This window comes from Natator depressus, chromosome 12, assembly GCF_965152275.1.
Source record: "Natator depressus isolate rNatDep1 chromosome 12, rNatDep2.hap1, whole genome shotgun sequence".
NCBI lineage: Eukaryota > Metazoa > Chordata > Testudines > Cheloniidae > Natator > Natator depressus.
Genome location: NC_134245.1, coordinates 28872544 through 28893287, shown reverse-complemented (window position 1 = coordinate 28893287; position 20744 = coordinate 28872544). Strand labels below are relative to the sequence as shown.

The 20744-nt window shown below is 38.3% G+C and overlaps 1 protein-coding gene across 1 annotated transcript in view; it reads right to left on the bottom strand.

Annotated features, from left to right (window-relative positions):
• CDH8 (cadherin 8) overlaps positions 1–20507 on the bottom strand; it is a 189645-nt gene extending 169138 nt beyond the window's left edge. Inside the window, exons 1-2 of the mRNA XM_074968799.1 lie at positions 20119–20507; positions 5943–6393 (exon numbers count right to left, since the gene is read on the bottom strand). Coding sequence (XP_074824900.1) covers positions 5943–6194 — 252 coding nt within the window. The 5' untranslated portion in view covers positions 6195–6393; positions 20119–20507. The remainder of the gene's footprint in view (positions 1–5942; positions 6394–20118) is intronic.
• Positions 20508–20744: the final 237 nt, after the last annotated feature.

Here is a 20744-nt window from a genome sequence, read left to right as displayed (position 1 = left end):
CTAGAGGTGGTCCCTCCAGGTAGAATCTGAAATCCATTTGAAGAGCAGTGTGGGGAAGTTTACACCATTATGTCATATCTGTTACGTGGTCACAGAGGACTCCACTCAATTTTTTATACTGTCACTCTAGCACTTTGCATGGACGTTTGAAAACCGTTAAAATTCATTAAAAGAAAAATAAAAAGTTTGGTTCAGTGTATTGATTAGAATAAGCACCTAATTTCCCCACATAGGGAATTAAGCTCAGTTGGATCTACCAATCTTCTGAAAAAAACATCATCCGTGAGCCGTCAGCAAAATATGTCAAGGAACAAATGCTAAGTAATAATAATTTTAATGGGGCACCAAAATACCTGAATTCCTAGACCAAGTCACTGTGTAATCATACCCACAATATGCATGTCCTTCCTCACGCCTCTCCTTCCTTGTGTGTTATTATATACTCCCTAGTCTATCAAGTCTAAAAGTTAGGGCCCAATCCTGGAAGGTGCCAAGCACATCAGAGAAGTGCTCTGCACCCTTAACTTCATTAACGGGCACACAGCATGTCTCAGAGGGTGTTCAGCACATTGCAGGACTGAGCCCTTCATGTGTATTCTGCAAAGTGCCTTACACACAAATAGGTGCTAAACAAAAATGGGCCGCATCCCAGACCCATCATTTTGCCTTGCTTTCTGCCACTCTAGCAGCATAAAGTAGAATTGATCTCATGGGGGGAAGGAGTCAGGGTGGGCATGGCAGAGTTCTTCTGCACTCAGGAGGTACCCAGCTGGCACAATAGTCCTTTAAGTCCATTGTCATCCATTAGAAATAAGCAGGAAAAGATGAGGGATGCTACATAAAAATAGGCAAGAAAATTAATTGTATTTTGTTTACTTCTGAGTGTTTATTAACAAATAACTAGGAAAAAAGTCCTACATTAATGCACTATTATGGTTGCACAAGAAATGAAAAAGCTAAAACTCCAACAACAGTGGCAGCATTTCAAATCCTGAATGTTTCATGATGCATATTTTAGGTCATAAATAATAAAATACAAAGATAAGCAGAAAACAGGATTAGAAATATTACATGTATGTAATATGACTGGCCCTTTCTCTGGTTATAGCTGTAAAAACTTTAATGTTGCATTAACACAGGACCACATCATCCCCTGAAAAGGATACACCCACGAACTGCAAACTTCCACTGCTTAATATTGATTTCCCCCATTCAGGCAAGAAGCCTGTCGTTGAGCCCTTCTTAGATACAGATCCCTTTTGCAACATTAATGAGAACAGCATTAACAGGCAGCCACAAAAAATAATGGAACTAACTAACTAATTAAATAAATAAAAAGGATATAAAAATAAATAAAATAAATTGTACATGCAAATACTTCGTATGATGCACTGATCACATGAACATGCGCAATGCAGAACCCATAGCTCACTCTATCCTCTTCCATTCATGATGCTATTTCCATTTTAAGGCTCAATACATTGTCTTTTCAGGACACCAGCCCGAGACCCAGCCTGGGAACACATCATGTCCCTCTGTACTGTTCACCTCTGAGAGGCTCATAGGAACGTATTGACAGGTTCTCACACCTGTAAAAGCCTTATCCAAAACGCATTGAAATCAGTGGAAAGACTCTTATTTACTTCATTGAGCTTTGGATCATGCCCATAGAAAGATACATACAAACATACACAAAAAAGGCAATTGCAACACATGGCTTTGGAGGTAGAAAAAAATCAAACTGAGATCCTGAGAAGAATTGGGAGGGTCTATGGGGACAGGAGGAGCAGCCTATTGAAAGAGCGTCAATCTGACTGTTTGTCAGTACAGCTCCTTTGAGTCTGGGGTTTATTATTGAATTATTCAATATTGACTCCAGAAACGAAAAATAAAAGGCTTCTGTCATTTTCAAATCCCTTCTATGTGCGTCTACTGTTTTTTGTCTCCTGCACTGTACCCATAAATCATAAGTGTAATGCATAAACTAAACAACCTAGGTTTTCCCTGAAAATGTCTGTCTACTACACTGGGCTGTACGCCATTTAACACATCACAAATTACAAGTACTATATATTTATCTTGGGCTCCATAAGACTGGTAAATGGGAGCTGTGATAACATGTCCTACAATATTTTATTACATTGTGCAGTTGCCTAAAATTTCCTAATTTTATTGTCTACTTCATTGTGAATTCTGCTGTTGTCGCCAATGAAAGAACAGTGACATTTGATACACCACAGAGTTCGTGGTACATCTGCCATGGAGTTGTAAATGCATGCAGAAGAGGCTAAGAACATACACCAGTATATATCAAGTAAAAGTTCTAGCTAACTTATCAAATATTCAGGGGCAGCATGCAGTGTCATCAGGCATATCACTCCACAGTTGAATGAGATTGTCAGTCGCTGGAAAGCTGGCTGCTGCTGTCTGAAATACACAGTATGCAGGTCCTCCAAAGCTGAAAGTAGTACGTTTGGAAGGTAAGCTAGACTTACCCTATTGCAGGTCGACATGTGTGTGAATAAAAAGGAACAGATCGTCGGAAATAAAAAAGACTGAAAGAATATTATATGTAAGTGTAATGTTTCTGTACTGGTTTAAACAACGTATTTATACCTGTGGAGGAGCGTAGCTCCATTTAGTACAGAGCTTATGTGAACTTGACAGTGAATGACTAGAGTCCATATAGGTTTTTAAAATTTGATTTGTGAAGCTGTACTGCATCAGTTAAAGTTCTGTCAGCATTTTAGAAGCCCGGTTTAAGGTATCTAACATTTATGTTTCCTAGTTCATACTCTCTGCATGTGTGTTTTTACCTCCGCTAGAACTATACTTTAGAAAAAGTTATTTGAACCCGTGTATGTATTTTTCCAAAGAGTTTCTGTATTCTATTTCATTTTGTTTATACACAGGCTTAAGTGCCAATGTCATGAGGTGCTGAACACTTCCTGAAAGGTAATCAGTGGGGTGCATGACCCATTATCTTGAGAATTGCTGATTCTTTAGGGGGTGAGTTCTCAAAGGGCCCTATATTGGCCTTAGAAATTGTGTGCCAACTTTTTCTTGTACATGTGTGATTATCTAAGTATGCAAACCCTTGTGTTTGTATTTGCATATCAGAGCAAAGACCTAAAGACCTGATTTGCACACATGGCAGGTCCTTGGTACATAGTACCACAGTAACTGTGCAAGCACTCAGATAGTAAGGTGAGGAGAGCCATATGAGAACTGATATAAATGGAACAGAAATAGCTATACATTAAATTTAGCCTTTGTTTAACTAGAGTCACTTTTGGAGTTTGGCTCTTACGTTCACTGCACTTTCAGTCTCGTGATAGCATCGTGTATGTTCAGAGCATTCTGTACAAGTACAGGTGTATTGTGAATATAAACAGTACTCGTAATATGTAGCAAATGCAACATGTAAAAAGCAATGGCTATGCACGCAGTAGAACACACATGTACAAGTGAAACAAATGTAACAGCATGTCAGTGTTTTATTTTCTTACTTTCTTACCCTGAGACACTCTACAATAACTCACAAAGTGTACTTTCTAGAGTGCCTTTCATACAAAGCATTCAAAAAGCTTTAAGGTCAATCATAAGCTAAAAATGTTCTTGACAGAGGAAGCAACAGAAGTGAAGGAGCAACCTCCAACTGTGCAGAATCATGGTTAGGCGAAAGACTGGAGGAATAGAATAAGCAGGAAAGGGACTTGCAGAATACTGGTATAACAGGGAAAATGAATCCACTGAAAGACCAAAAGGATGATTTTAAATTGGAATCTGGAATGGGTAGTTAAACCAAGGAGGGTGCCAGAGAACAGCAATGTCATACCCCCATTTTCTGGAGGCCTTAAAAAAAGCAGCTGCAATTTTAAAGTTGGGAAGAGAGTTAGAACCTGACTTTGAAAAGGGTTGAGCACCTGCAACTCCCATTGACTACAATGGAACTTATGGGGGCTCACAACTCTCAGGGTCAGGCCTTCAGAAAGCAGAAGTAAAGGTGATTTTATGGAGATAGCAATAGACACAGACAAGAGTTACTAGGAAATATTAAGTTTAAATTGAGAAATAAGCCCAAAATTTCTGGCCTTTAGAATGTTTCACTTTTCACTCTCTTCCATCTCTATCATGCCGTAAACTAATTATGCAGCAGTCCCAGCAAATGGGATATCATGGCTTTGTAATAATAAGTACGATTCAAAGTCCTAGCAGAGAATGGGTATGATGTCTTTATTAGTTTTGCCTGAGGTCCCGTACCCCCTTCTTTTCTCTTCATTAATGAATTTAAAATAATGCAGGAAATTAAATCTAAAAACTACTGAGCATTACAGCAAAGTTAAGGTTATGATTTACACTGAAAAATAAATTCCCACAAAACTGAGATACAGTGTCCTCTCTCACTCCTTCTGAGTAGTTTTCATTGTGCTCGGGCACTGCTGCAGATATGGTACATAAGATCACAAACTTTTCTGATAACCCTGCAATGAAAGGATTAACTAAGGAGTGACTGCCTTGATTCAAGATCATCTTGTCATTTTACGTACTCTACAAAAAGAGGCTCTCTTCATTGTTTTAAATGCAACTGGGAATATTTGTATGTTAATAAGCCTGCTGCGTCCCCATTGATATTGGGATAGTTTATTGACTGCAACAAAGAATATTAAGATAAATCTCCCATTGGTGTAAATCAACATTAGTTTAAATTGAAGTCAATGGAGCTATGCCTGTTTGCACCATCTGGCCCAAGATTTGGAACCCAAACTGATCATTTCACAGAATCAATTTAAGATAGCAATGGGTGACAATTGCTATTAGCATATTGGTCCAGCAACAGTTATCAATTCTATACTTTCTCTGTCTTCTTCAGTAACATGCATAGCTATTGAAATTCCCTGAAGTACACTGTAATATGTACAGAATGCTTTAATATGAAATTATATATGTTTTAACGCATTGTCTGCTTACATTTTATATAGTTTAGGAGCCAAGGTAATGTGGTAATAATATGTCTGATTATTCAGAGGAAACAGAAAGTTAATGGTATGTTACAGTATTTGACTATTCTGATATAAATCAAACATCCAACAAGGAGAACACATTTATTTGCTAGTCAAGCTTTATGATGAATGCAGATGGCATGATCTCTTTCCAAGGCAAGTGTAATTCAGAATTATTGATTGAAAGAAATGAACAGAGCTGTAAAAATAAACACGGGGCTGGTAATAGACCAGATAGAGTATATGTCAAGGCAAGCATGTGATATTTTACTCATGCTGTCCATCTTCCTGTTACAAAATACTATGCCTATGATGTTATTTTGTATGGCATGTACATCAGGGTCATTCTACAAATATATCTTAGCCTGGTGTCTTCTGTTGTATAAGGTACACTTTCATCCTTGTGTTTAGACTTGCTCAAATGTGCATCTCTGAGAAATTTCAGAGCATTTCAAAGCTTTGTGTAGCAGGACAGCAGGTGAAAAGTGACCATAAAGTATCAAAACTTTTGAATACTGAATGTAAATATAAGCACTTAACAAATAGCAGCTTTTAGAAAAGTCTTAAGATGAGAAAAGCTAAGCATGCTGGCTAATGACATTTTTAAAAAAATTGCATCTGTTCTCCTTTATCACCAAAAATAAAAGATGCTTTCTATCTTAAAAATACAAGTTAGAACAGGTTGTCTGTACCCTGAAATCTCCAGTCCACTAAAAAGATCATTCTACTTTCTCCTGTCAGAGTTATGCAACTAACATAAATGAGATGATCATCTAAGAGGAGTAAATATCTATAAAGCATAAATTTACAGGTATCAGGGAAGACTCAGAATGACCAAGAGCTTTAAACTTGAGCTTGATAGGAGAGTCCCAGCCAATGAGGACCTACATGTACTGTACATTTTCATAGTGAAAGCAAAAAAAAAAAATCTTTACTTACCCGGCCAACTAATATTGGTTCAGGTCCAGAAAATTCTTCTAATACAAACATTTGGTTCCAAACCCAGCCCCTCTTCGAACGGTTCAAAACCTTCTGTTCTCCACTGAGCCGACTTAGTCCTATACTGGATCCACTTGGTAATATTTGAGATTGATTCAGTGGAGCCATATAAATGGAAGGAAGGACAGTAATCCATAATATTATTAATGGAGTCCATACATCCATAAGCATCTCCGTTAGTCTTTCTGGCATTGTACCACGAGCTTAGCAAATCACCACAGAAATGAAACGATTATTTTGCTTTCCTCCAGACGATAGCCATCCAGTTCATCATGCAGTAAAGTACATTTACTTACAGCTCCTCCATATGTTTGCAGCACAGTAAACATAAACAAAAATTGCTTAGCTTATAAAAACATGATCCACTGGGTTTTCCTGTCATCCAAGATTCCTGCAAAGATAAGAGTAATACAAAGTTATCTATAAAGTGCTTGGGAATATATTTTATAAAATCTTAAGTTATTTTCATGTCAGAAAAAGGCCAAAGTCTAGTTTTATATTTGTAGTAGATTATATAAGTGTCTAGGAAATGAATTTTAATGCCCATTTTAAAGGGGGGGAAAAGAACAACTAAGGGACAGGTTCTTCTGTCAATGTTGTGCAGCAGCTTCCTGCATTTGATTTCAAGTCAGAACTACTCAGTGTGAGCCAGCATATTAGAATTTGACCCTGTATAAACCTTTCAGTAAAAGCTAACCACAAATAACTCTGAAGCTGAGCAATAATACTGCGGTGGGTAACTCATTTTTCCTTTTTTATTCTACGTGTCCCCTGCTCTCTTTGAAGTCAATGGAGCATACTCAGTACCTAAAAGGATTGAATCCTCCCCCCCTCCCCCAAGCATTCATAACAGCAAGGGCAAGAATTTGTTTTTTTAAATTCATGTATGGCCACAAATAAAAGTTCAGTTTTAGTAAATATTGTAACATTAAGAAAGAACATATGAATTTAATTTAGGTAGGCAGAGGCAGGCAGGAACCAGATTTCCCATTTTGCAGGACTTTCTGCTATTTCTAATTTGTTTTCCTTTCCAAAACAGCACAATATTCAAAATATTTTGAAATTTTCTCACAAAATGACCCTCCCCCCACCCACCCACACACTAAATGGTTTTGGCCAACCAAAAATATTTTGTTCCGATAACAACATCAATGTCATTCCACTTTTTATTTTTTTAAATTATATTTTAGCAAAAAAAAAAAAAAAGAATAAAAATGGAAAATCAAAATATTCCAAAAAGGTTAAAATGGAATGTTTCAATCTCATTGGAATGCTCTGTTTCTGTGGTAGTGGTGTTGTTTTCCAAAATTTTATAAAAATCAACATATTTCTGCAAAACATTTCACTTTTGATTCACCAGAATTTTTCAATGAAAAAAAATCAAATTTATGATCAACTCTATTTACAAGTTCATGTTCCCCTACCTCTGTTTATACAACATCATAAAACCATTAAACAACAGTAAAAACATAATTTGGCAAAAAAAATAAGACCTTAACATTCAGACAAATAAAACCTGATGTGGAGATCTCATATAACATACTGAGGGGAAAGGAAGAGGGCAGGAGCGGACAAGAGAAGGTAATAAATAAAAGGCTCAGCAGTGGCCAATTTAAAAAAAAAAACCTTTAAAATAAAATCTTGAAGTGTTTGTTTTCCCTAAGAGATGTACTGAGACAAAGAAGCTAGTTTAACAACTTAAAGCCTGCTATAGTATAGCCACAATGCTCTGAAAACTTTAAATGCAACTGTAGGTTACTTAAAAAGATGTCTGGGATATAACCCAAAGAGGATAATAGCATGGCTGGAGTTTTGTAAAAGGCTTCCTGATATATAATCATTGACTGGTTCAGAACCTAATGTAATCTTATGGAAAATTACACTCTAGGAGGATAGGTGCAGGGCTGCCAACTCATGATTTGTGTGTGTGTTGCTCAGAGCTGTACAAATCACTGATTGTTTTGGTTAGCTAGCAGTTCTGAATTTTTTAAAAATTTGTTTCATATAGACCCAAACCATTTTTTTTTGAAATTTTAGATGAGTCAAAACAAAAGCACACATTTTGGTCACACAAAGTATTTCATTCGACCAGAAACTAAACATTTAATTCAAATGTTGAGCTTTTAAAAAAAAAATACTTAATTTTTGGTTTCAACCAAAACAATTCAGCGATATCAACATGAATTTATGAAATGTTTCACTCAACTTGAATCTGCATTTTTCTGTGAGAAAAAGTTTTGGCCAAAATAATGTCACCCAGCTCTAGTGTCTGATGATATTTGGTGTTTTTCTTGAAGCCTAAACTTCTTGAGTCATATGATTATGCAAGACTCACAGCTTTTATTTTTGTATATATATTGTATGGTTCTAGTATTCATGTTTGTGAAGGAAAAACTTGAAAACATGAACATGAATTTTAAAGGCTAACAAAACAAACAGAAGACAAGTAAAAAGACACAAACTGTGGGGTTTGTTTTGTTTAACATAAGAATGGTCCATCTAGCCCATATCTTGTCTTCCAACAGCAGATGGTCCCAGGTACTTCAGAGGAAGTGAACAGTACAGGCAATCATTGAGTACCCATTCCCTATCACCCACTGCCAGATTCTGGCAATCAGAGAATAGGGACACCCAGAGCACAGGGTTGCATCCCTGATCATCTTCGCTAATAGCCATTGATGACCTATCCTCCATTAACTTATCTAGTTCTTTTGGGAGCTCCATTATAGTTTTGGCCCTCAAAACATCACTTGGCAACAAGTTCCCAGGTTTGTTTGTTTTGTTTTTATTTCTGTAACTGACAACACAGCTGTGGAAACCTCTTGCAAGAAATTCTGAAGCCATGAGAGACTCATATTTTTAAGAAGGCGAGAAGAGCTGTTATGAACTAAAACTTAGTCCGAGTACCTCGAAGTATGATACTTTTGATAATGCAAAAAGAAATGAGGTAAGTGCCCAGTGAGTTATGGGTCTCAGTGCTGAAGACTGAGTGAGAGAGAGAGAGTGCAGGAAGGTAATGCAACCTAATTCTCTGAAGAGATTTTCTATGAAATGTGGAAGGAAGAGATGTAACCTGACTTTCCACATCCCCTAATCCCCTCGAGGGAGTGGTGAGGAGCAGAGTGGAAGGACAGCTCTCTCCTAAGAGGTTGGGGAGGGGTGGGAACAGCCAGCTTCACTCTGAAGACAATGAAAGCATGGGGAACTAGAGGGTTTGTAGCTATTGCCCTGTAGATCTTAAAAGGGAGAGGAACCCAGAATATGTTAAGGTAGGTAGGAGGTAATTAGAGGGAGAAGGAACATTCAAGCTTAGATGGAAACAATACACAAATTGTTTTTGGGGAAAGGTTTTTGATATTTTGCTATTCTTGTGAATCAAAAGAAAAACAAACCTCAGGATAGCATGAACCACCATGAAGTGTAAAGGTCACCATCTTGGCTGACACTAGGGATCAAATCAGGGACCTCCAGAGTTAGAAGCATAAGTCTTTCCAGCTTGAGTTAAACTCTGTAGGTGAGGCTGTAACACTCAGATCCAGTGTGAATTCAACACAGAAGGGAGAGGGGGGCACATAACACACACACACACACACACACACACACACAGACCTGTGAGTTACACCTGCACCAGAGAAATCTTTCAGATGAACCCACCCAGAGATTGCTGCTGATTTGGACACACCTCTCTAATTGGCACTTTTTTGCCATTCCCATGACTGAATAATAATAAAACACAGCACTTTTCATATTCAAGGGGCTTTTAAAAAACATCAACTAATTTATCTAATTAAGACTGAACTGCTGTCCCCTTTCACTCCAAAGGGTGCTCCCTCCTGAGCAGAGCTGATGCAAATTGGTGGGATAGTGTACACTTGTACTGCCACTGCATATGCTGTATCTTTTTGTTATATAGGGTAGGGAAGGGACATAAGACTTTAGTTACCTGAGCTGCCAAGCTACAAAACCTAAATTTGCTTAGATGTATATTAAAACAAATACAGGAAGCTCAGATCCATTACTTTTCACACAATACAGATGGATTAAATCCCATCTAGCTATTGCTAATACATCAAGATTCTTTAGCCATGATTGGATCCAATCTCAGTGTAGCTCCATGGGAGAGGCTTCAGCAACACTTCAAACAAACAAAAACAGCAGCAGCAGCAACAACACTGACATACCACATTTCATTAAACCTAACTCAGTAAAACAACCTGGCAAAAAGCACAGTTAATTTGAGGGCTGTGGTCAGAAATGTGCAATAAGTTCTCCAGCACCAGTGGGAAAGGAAAGCTGCAGCATGTTTTAGGCATTACAGAACAAATCCCCCTCATAACTGCACAGGTTTTTGCTTTTAGCACTGCTATGTATGTGAATATGCACAGCTCACAATGAAGGAGACTCATTAGTATCTCCATAATGAAGGCTGGTCTTCTGGAACTCTTCACTGCAAGCCTCATTTGAACTCATTACTCTGACTTTGCCAGTACTAAGTCAATCCACCTGGAGCTGAGGGGCCTAGGCCTGTTTTAAGGGAGAGGCCTGCAACCAACACACAGAGAAAGGACTGTCTCCAGAGTCCTGGCCAGTTGTGGAAATGGGGTCTTCTTGCCACTCTAGGTGCTGCAATCCATGTGCAGGATGTGGTATTATGGAGAGGTACTATGGCACTTTTCCTGTCCCCATGGCTGCTATTGGTCCATTTGACAGACAGGTGGTCCCTTCTGGTCATGAAGGGGAAAAGACTATTTCTCCAGCTCTGGCACCAGCTAGAGACTACCCCGGTCCCTAAGTTAAGTTGTTCTAATTTATTCTTGGCTGCACACAGCTCAGGAAGCTATTTTGTGGTCAGGGATCGCTGTAAAATAGAGACACTGCAGCCATGTTTCCCTTTTCCTTGATACTCTTGTGTATACCAGGGCCTAAGGAAGTGGTGTGGAGCTTGGGTGGTTGCTCTCTGCCATCTGAGGATCCCTTCAGGAGGCCAGATCTGCAGGCTCTCCAGCTATTTTGTGCCATCAGAACAGCACAAAACACCTACAGCAGGAATAGAATCTGGCTCTTAAACTGTTATTTCCATTGTTTCCAGTGATTTGGTTTGTTTGTGAAAGTGCACCATTAATGTTTGCAGTTTTTTCAAAAGCCACAATGTTCTTTTTAGGTTCCATGTCTGATAGGTATTTACTTACAACCGTAATTCTAATTCAATAAAGCTTTTTGCCTGAGAGTATGTATAATACAGGCTTGGTTCTCTGACTGGCTCTGTGAGATGAAGGTGGGAATGATTTTTTTTTTTTAAACAGTCTAGGAGTCCAGATTGTGTGTAAAATAAAGGGATTTTTCAATATAACAAATAGAGCTAGGGAAATGTGACCCTTTTTCAGATAACAGAGTGTTCTCGATTAACAGTTTCAAATAATCAAAGTGAAAATATTTGTAAAATGGTTGGTTTCTCAGAGCAAAACCTATAGAGAATCAAATCACAGGTAAAGCTGAATACTTTGTTTTCTGTAACAGGATCTACCTGCTGTATGTGTTGATATGCTTTTGGACAGGCAGCACCAAACCATGATTATTGTTTGGAATCTGGTAGAACTGAGGAGTTCCCGGCATGGACCAACGCTGTACAAACACAGAACAAAAAGCTTACAACCATACTGAGTTTACAAGTTAGGTGGGGGGAGCATCACTTGTTGGAATTATGTTGCAGCATTATAAATGCCTAACAGTGTAATATCATTTCCAGATGTAGCACCATCATCAGTTGATATCATGTACATTACAGTTACTTTAAGGGCCAAATCCTAGTCAATTGACACAAATAGTCCCATTGACTTATGGGGGCAATAGAATAAGTATGGCAATAGGCAACAATATGGAGTTCGCTGTATAAATACTTTAATTCTCATCTTATGTATAACATACCTGTGGGTTATGGTTATTTGGCAGCTGACATATTGGTAACAACCAGTACTAATTTCATTATGGCTATTTTGCAATTATATTGTAACTTTTAAAAGGTACTAGAGAGAGGATGGAATGCAATAGAACTGTTATAAAGATTAATAAAGTTAGAAAAAATTGTTAACACAAACTGCTTACTAAGAAAGAAAATGGAGTAAGGTCATAAAAGCTTGAAAAATCAATTTATTTTTAGATTTGTCAAACCACAGAATGGCTTTCTGGCCAAGTAATCCACTTTATTATAGTGCTAGTGCATTGATTTACACCATGATCCCAGTCAAGGAGATTTTACAGCCTCTCTAGAGTTTCTTCACATCAGGAAATGTTGAGGATCCTCTTGCGAACTGCTGCATCTTCAGGGCAATCCACTTCTAATTTCATTCTGCGTTCATTGCTGCCTTGTTGATCATTGTGATTACAAGCTATAGATAAGTCCTCTGACCTCACCGATTCATTAAGGAGGATTTTGTCAATTTTTAGACAATTGTTTCAGTTACGTGAAAAATCTAGCACTATTGATTTATTTAAATAAATTACACTAGAGATGCCAGACAATTAAAAGCTTGAGATATATATTTGTCTAACGTAGGCTTTTTGCAGATACCTCAGCATACACTCAAACAGTCTGTCAGAATGGATAGGAAGTTATCCTTTCATCGTACACTGGGAAGACTGGCTGATATAAAATAGCAATAACATGGAGAGAGAGATGGGACATAACAGCATCAGAGATCCAGTAAAGATGTTTTAGGTGGTAAAGAAACATAGAGCTAAAGGCCAGAAGGGACCATCAGATCATTTAGTCTGGCCTTCTCTATATCCACAGGATACCACCACCACCTAGCAGCTGCACACCAAGCCCAACAACTGAAATTAGACCAACTTGCTGCAGGTCACAGCAGACCAGACTATTATGTGCCATTCATGTACTCCACCCTGACACCCTGATTCAATACAGGCAAATGTGCATTAAACATAGATAGCACAGAACTGGTGAGAAATACCAAGAAATACCAAGTCATTTAAAGCTTTGGTTAGCATTGGTTGACTTGAGCATGGTGTTCTTGGTATTGTATATACTCCTGAAGTCTCAAAATTCCATCAGTCTCACATGGGAGTTCTTACCCTGCAGAGAAAATTCCATTGAACAACCTCAAGTCCCTGCAATAAATAAATTAAAGATCCTCCCTTCCTGCAAGACAGGTAGAGCTTTAGATGACAACTTTCACTCAAGTTAGGAAAACGCATCAGGACCGTTAATCAGAAGCCTTTTACAATAACTAATGTCCTTGGATTAGCTTCCCTTATTTGGAACATACTCATCAACAATGACAGTTTCTTCCCATTATCTCGATGTTCCCTTGGGCCATGATCAGAAACTGAACATGCTGTCTACATGGGTACAAAATCTGCAACTGCCCCTTGTTTTTTTAAATAGCCAACATAGATAGGGTGACCAGACAGCAAATGTGAAAAATCGGGACAGGGTTTGTGGGGCAATAGGAGCCTATATAAGAAAAAGACCCAAAAATCCGGACATCTGGTCACCCTACAAATAGATTATAGAGACACTTTCGTACCTTGCAGCACCTCCTTTGTCAACATCTGGAAGCTCCTTCTTCCTCACTATTGTTCATTTATTTTTCTCTTAGCCCTTTCTCCCCCTCCTGCTTACTTTCCACAGTAGCTAGAATATCATTCCTGTTTTCTTTGGCTTCACACTGTTCTATCTGTTCTTTAAACTCAATCCTTTTTAGTTGCAGGTATTGGTTACACTGGCAACACTTCCACTCATGCTTCCTCATCCATTTTTTTCACAGTTCTAACAGGGTTCCCCAGTAATGGCAGTAACATGATACAGACCCTTCCCACTGTGGGAAGCAGAATTATTTTCACTCTGCTGATGCTCTCCTGGCAACTCAGTAAACCCTGAAGTTTTCTACAGTAGAAACACAAGGGCCGGATACTCCGCTCCTCATTCATGTGGGTAATCCTTGCTCACATGAGCCGTCCTACAATATTCAGCATGATAATTTGCTGTTGAAAAACCCAGATAAATAAAAAGCTTTAACAGAACCATCAAGACACAATAACTGACTATGCCAGTAACCTTGGAACATCCTCATCCCACATGCTCTTTGCTGCTCTCAATGATTGCATTGTATCTGACATTTGATTGTACGCAAAGTCTTGTGTTCGGCTCAGTGTGCTTTTGCCACTGAATAAGTAATAAAGAATAATGATAAATAATAGGATCTCTCTTCCAATAGTGCTTGCTTGATCGTATTTCATTTCCAAGGAAATGACTATTTATATCATTCTTGCTCCTTCATGTAATATAAATACGAAAGAAACTATGTGTTAAAATAAACAGATATTGTAGAGCATGTGCCATGTTTATGCCTTTTAGACTGTCACACCTAGTTTAAAAAAAAAAAAGTTTATTTGCCAGAGCATGAGGGTCAGATTTCCCTCTGATCTGTGTCAGAGCGTCAGTTCACCTCCACATTGCCTTTCTGAGAAGCTGATGGTGCCAGCTCAAAACAGAGAGAAGGAAAATTGTCATATTCCATTTGAACCACCAAAGTGGTCTAGGCAATTATAACACTGAAACGCAATATGGTCACATCTGCCTCAGTTTGTTTGTACAATAAAGGGAAGAATATGACTGAACTCAATTTTTTATTTTCTGCAGTCTGGTGATTAAAGCATTTTTCCTTCCACCAAAATAGAATACTAGACTACATATAGATTTAATAGTGCTAGCTGGTGCCAATCTCACCTCTCAGACCAATGCTAATTTTTATAAGGGTGTATTACATAATTTGAAATACCTATAACACTTTTAAAAGTGAGAGGGAAAAATGCAAGTTGTGCATACCATGTTGAGAGCTCTTAAAAGGCAAACAGATTGGCCTGTAACTGAGAATTAGGTGTTAACCATCCTCTGTCTAGGGCATCATTTATCATCAGACTTCTCAGCAACTGAGATGTGCTTATCCTGTTCTTATTGAAAATTGTTTAAATATTAATGGAGGCCATAAATATGTTTTCTCATTCTTTTTCAGTAATCCATTGACATACGACAGAAACCATTATTGTTCTTTCCTTGATTTTCTTTAGAGAATGTCATCTATCATGCACAATTAAGCAAAGTAGCATAAATAACCTTCTTTTGTATCAACCCCAAATGTGACTAAAATGACCCTTGGTCTTTATGGTTTCAAGACTGCATAGGTATGAAGTTCCCCTTGAAATAAATGCCGAAGAATGAAAATCTATACAGAAAAGGAAAAGTAACATTGCCGAGCTTTGTTGATAGTATACAGTAGTTATGGTAGTTATGCTAAGGTTTGGTTATTATCCTCTAACAGCAACATATGACATTAGGATTTAAGATCTTGCTCCTGCACCACTGAAGTCAGTGGAAGTTTTCTCATTGACTTTAATGGGAGTAGAATCAGGCCTTATATTTATTTTTGACACTTGCATTTGCCATGCTGAACTAAATTTCTTCCTATTGGATATATTTGAAGCACACTCCCTGAGATTAAAGACCACAGGATCACTGGCTTTATACTACTCATTTCAAGTTCAGTCAGGGTAGAAATTAAGGTCCAGTGATCATTTGGTTAATTGAAAGGAAATAATGAGCAGATATATTCAATCCTTAATACTGATGTTCATTGTCAGTAATGTGTATTTGCCTGAAAAATTAATGAATTACATTCTTCTACTAGAAGTACACAATTTTCTTTCCACATTGGCATTTAGTTTATATATGTTTATATGATTAAACATTAGTAATAGGAAAGAGAAAGTGATTAAAAGTGGATTTAAACTGTAAGATGAGTTCCTTAAAGTAGGCTGTGTAGAATTTCTTAGAATTAACCTGTTTGGATTTAATACACACCACTAAGTTTGAAAACTACAAGCAAGCTGGTGAACTAAAAATTTCTGACATACTATTTTTAACAAAATACAATACTAGGAGTAGAAGCCTGAACAAAACATACTGAGTGGCATTTTTCCCCGTGCATGTTTAACATTTTTGGGGGAGAAAGTTGGCTTTAGACCCCCATACATGCAGTGGAGGCTCCTCAGGAAAAGCAATACATAGGTTTTGCAAAATTGAGCCAAATCCTGCTCATTTTATTAATTCTGAGCCCAACCCACCAAGATTTTGAACATCCTAACTCCCGTTGACTACAGTGATAATAACTAGTGCTTCGCACCTTGTTGGACCAGTTCCTCAAGTAGTACCATTGCCATCAAATGGTGATTGATAGTAATGGACTACTCATGAGTAAAGCAAGCAGGAATTGGTCTTCTGCTTGGAGTCAGCTGCTAGTAAAGTCGTTCTGAGGGCACCTTTCCATGTCAGCTCTTCTTTCCACTTTCAGATGTCATCTGCTTCCACTGCATTTTCAGAAAGAAATCCTGAAAAGTTAAAATTGCATCTGTAGTTGAAATGCCACTGTGCTGATGCTGTTTACTTGATTTGTCAAACTAAGAAATTTAATGAAAGTATTCATGAACTGGGGGAAATAGTTGAAAATGTAAACTGTATTGGCACTTATGTTCAATTTCTAAAAGCGTAAATTTTCTCAGATATTTATGTTTAGAAAGCTATGAAGTGTACCACTTTTTCTATGGCAACAAGGCTAAGAAAAATGTTGAGTTTACAACATCTAATTGAATTCTATTGATGCAGACTTATGGTAGCAATGATGCTTAAAACATTTCAATGCGAAAGTCTTAGAGTTCTCCTCCCACCAGTAAAATTTGATTTGTGTTATTTTTAATCTCACAGCTCACAGAGTCTTATATGGTTTTCTGAAATGCAGATATAATCAAGGTGCACACAATTGTTATTATTAAAAGTTTGTCCAAAAGGTCAGCCTTGATATAGTGTTACAAGGAGGCAGCTTTAAAATGGAAAATGCAATACAATATACATGTGGTTTGTATACATAATAATATATGGTTGGTTATACAAAATGCTGTGAGTAGACATTAACATTTAGACTATGTAGCATTAGCAGTTGCTTTCTTATAAGTATTGTTTATAGATACTCTATCTTGTCATAACTGGTAAAGATTTGCAGCACCATGTGCTTTCAATATGCACTTTGTGTTGACTCTGTCTCTTGTCAAAGAGCTATTCTTGTTCATAAAAACACATATATCATCTCCCTTCCTCCTCCCCCCCCCCGTGTTCATGATGGTAATTAAAACAATTTTACTGCTAGCTGAGGTAATAGTACAAGGTCTTTACTTATTTGTATATATCAGGGGTCATACGGGTGAGCCCCCAAGCCCTTAATTCCAACCTCTGACTAAAATGTCTCAGGCAAAGTACACAGGGCACTGAGACCTTCAGGAATCAACATCTTTACTAGGGAATTGACAAATGTGCGGTGAAAAAGAGACAGAACTTCTCTAGAAAGCATCTCTAAAAGTAATAAGCAAATTTATATCTGGTCTGTGACCGTGGACACCCTCTTATAAGCTTTTTGGAAGGGCCAGTGAGCATGGGCTGGCACGACTGAAGCAATCTGTGGAGGACTCCCTCCCATAGTATGATAAAGTTTTTTTTTTTTAAATGAGAGATGCTTTAATGTCATATAAACAGATCAACATTTGTTAAGCAGCCAAACATATTATTTTATTTAATGACTTTTTATAAGATAAGAAACCTCGCAAGTTGCTTTTTGTGACGAACACATTTCAATTAACAATACATTATTCCCCCGTATATCATAATGTACTTATGTCCACAAAATACAGCTTCCAGGTAGCATAGCCTCTGCTGCAAGAGGTCCTCAACTTACAAACAGCAATAGAAACTGAAATCCTTTAAAGCCTATGATATTATAAAATAAGTATTTCAGAAAGATTGAAAAGTGCTTCAATAAATAGCAATTTTAAAAAGCAAACAGCAGTATTTAGAGGGGAAGATTATGGGTTTCTGCATTCAATGAGGCACAACTGCAAGGTTGAATGGATGGAAAACCTTAGACTAGAATATTATATAAGAATCAGTTCCCCTCATATAGCTTTAAGGTTGAAATGGTCACACAATTAGGCCAGGAGGTTACACTGTAGAGATCTTTTGGTTTTAATGTTATCAGATTTTATATTTGTGGACTTGATGAGTAATGCTTTAACATGTGTGCAAAATACCATCAATGCATTTAGCCATTTTGATCATTTCTCTTTGATTAAGACAGCTGAAAAAGTACATTAGGATCATTTGCTTGTTTTTATTTATTTGCTTGTTTAATATTTTCAGTAAACCTACATGTCCTGGAAACCAGTTGTGATATATCATCTTGTTCCTAACAATGGACTGTAGAGGAATATCTTCAGATTGCAGTCATATGGAAGTATCATGTATATCTCTTGGTCCTTATTGCAAAGAAACTCCTCAGGAATTTACAAAAGAGGATGAGTAAAGTTAAGAGGATTCTTTATCTATAGCTTTGTTAGTTATCAGCTATATTCTTTAATTGAAACTGAAGTGAGCAGCTGTTAGCCGACTTTCTATTAAACACCAGTGTTGGAGATTTGAAAACAATAGACAGTTAAATGTTATTTGATTTCTTACATTCAGCAGCCCAAGGAAACATCTGGCAATGATGACCATGAAGACAAATGGCTAGTCATTGATGAGCTCAATCAAGTTGGCTGTTTAAACGTGTCAGCTTTTATGAAAGTTTGCATTGTTATATTCAGAGGAAGGGAAAGTGTAGAAGATTTGGGGAGGGGCGTTGGGGGTAGCAAGAGCATTTGATACCTGTTGGTAACCAGAGCCCTGTATTATAATGCTATTATGTGCCAGTTTGGATAGATTCAATTCCGTTTAGTCTGGTACTTAATGTAAACTGTTTAAATTGAGAAAGGGTCTAGACATGACTGAATGGCCATCAACCACAAAGGAATCCCTACTTATGTTAAGTGGTGGCATCTTTATGGTGGTAGCCAGTGCCTAAATAAGGACTTGAGTTAATCTCTTCTATATTATCCAACGAGAAATTTGGATTATATTGTATATATGGGTTTTCTATGCTGAAGCTTTGCAGTGCTATAGTCGGATCCGGTGCCTTCTGTGCTCCACAGCTGATCACAATGTTCTTGTAGATCTGATTCAGTCTAGCAGGGATGTTATCTGACAGCTCGGGTCTCCCGGTTGGGATGTTACCACCAAGCAGATGTGATATCCAAGCAGAATGTAAGAACATGCCATTCCTCTTGCCTTTCTCAACCAGAGGATCAAACGCGTAGTGGAACAGCCCGCGTTAGGGGTCGGCAGTCCTGCATTCGTCTCTGGAAGCCTCCGTAATGATGCAACTAACAAGCAACTGGAGCTAAGGGGTTTGCGCCCTCTCCTAAGTTTCAGCTGGGTGCATTCACTATTTAGTCAACAAGCACAGGAGAAGAAAACAACTTATGGGAAAGAGATGGCTCTCTTGGCTACTTACAGCTAAAGCGTCCTTGCCACCCCAGCTTAGAGAAAGATAGAGCAGAACTGACGGGAGACTTTCCTTTCTGAACGGGGGAGAAGGATAAATCAGTCCAATTCCATCCATTGATTTATTTGAGGGGTTTGAGGAACCATGGGGTCGGCAGTGATAAATAGGGGGGAAATCCCCCCCGCTTATGATTCTTCCAGCCTCCACCATTTACATATCTGGCTGGTGTCTGATTTTTATTCTCAGCACGAAAACTGCAATCTACTTCAGTGCATGAATGCAGCCCTGCATCTATTCACCACAGTACAACAGTCCAGAGATTTATTGTACTAAATAAATAAATAAATACATAAACCCACCGAGAAGAAACGGGTTCTCCAGCCCAGCGAACAGCTCACTGTGATACAAAACTCCTTCTGAACCTTTTAGAAAAAAACAACCCACCCCCAAACTGGCATCCCATTATCAGGGAATTTCAAAGAATCCGAATTAATGAGCCACTACACTTCAGTCTAATAATGCATCTGTTTATAAGGAAACAGACACTGTTTTCCTTCTAACTGATAGTGTCGGTGACAGTGTATGCAAGGTGCACCAAGTCAAAGACAAATCCATAGAGAGAAAACCTTCTACCAGTGAGAAATAAATAATTAGCTAACAATAAAACAGATACTCACTCTTGCAATGACCCAGGAAACGTCTTGCGAAGACCACTTCACAAATGGATTTAAAGGGTCTACTTCAGGGAGAGGAAAATATTAACCAGTCCGTCTGAATGGGCAGGATTCTCCGGATTTCTTTCATGCTTTTTGATGCTGCTGATGCTGGGGGAGAAGCTGGTCACTTAGACTCTCAGGTTTCTGTGCCTGCATAGTAAAGTGCAGTTAGTAATTTCTCCCTTTTGCAGAAATCAGCGGCAGCAGCTCATCGCCAGGAAAGCAGGGATATTCCAAATAAATCCACTAATTCAGGGGCTGAGCGCTCCAATGTGCCTGCCTGCCAGATGTAACTGTGAAGTGATGTGGAAAAGTGAGCTGGGAGCCTCCCCTGACAGCTCTTATTGGGCTGATCTCGGAGGCAGGTCTACAGCTTGGAAATTCAAGGAAGCATTTTTTTTTTTCAATCTAGTAAGCACACAACTTTTCTACAAATTTCAGAGCCATTCATTCCCGAGCTCCTTGCCAGGTGCCTTTCCAGCCTGAGGCTGGTGTATTTCACACAAACACTCGGGAGGAGGAGAAGCGGAATGGGAGCTGGGGAGGCGAAGATGGGACTGAGGACTGATGGAGATGTCGGGCAGGGG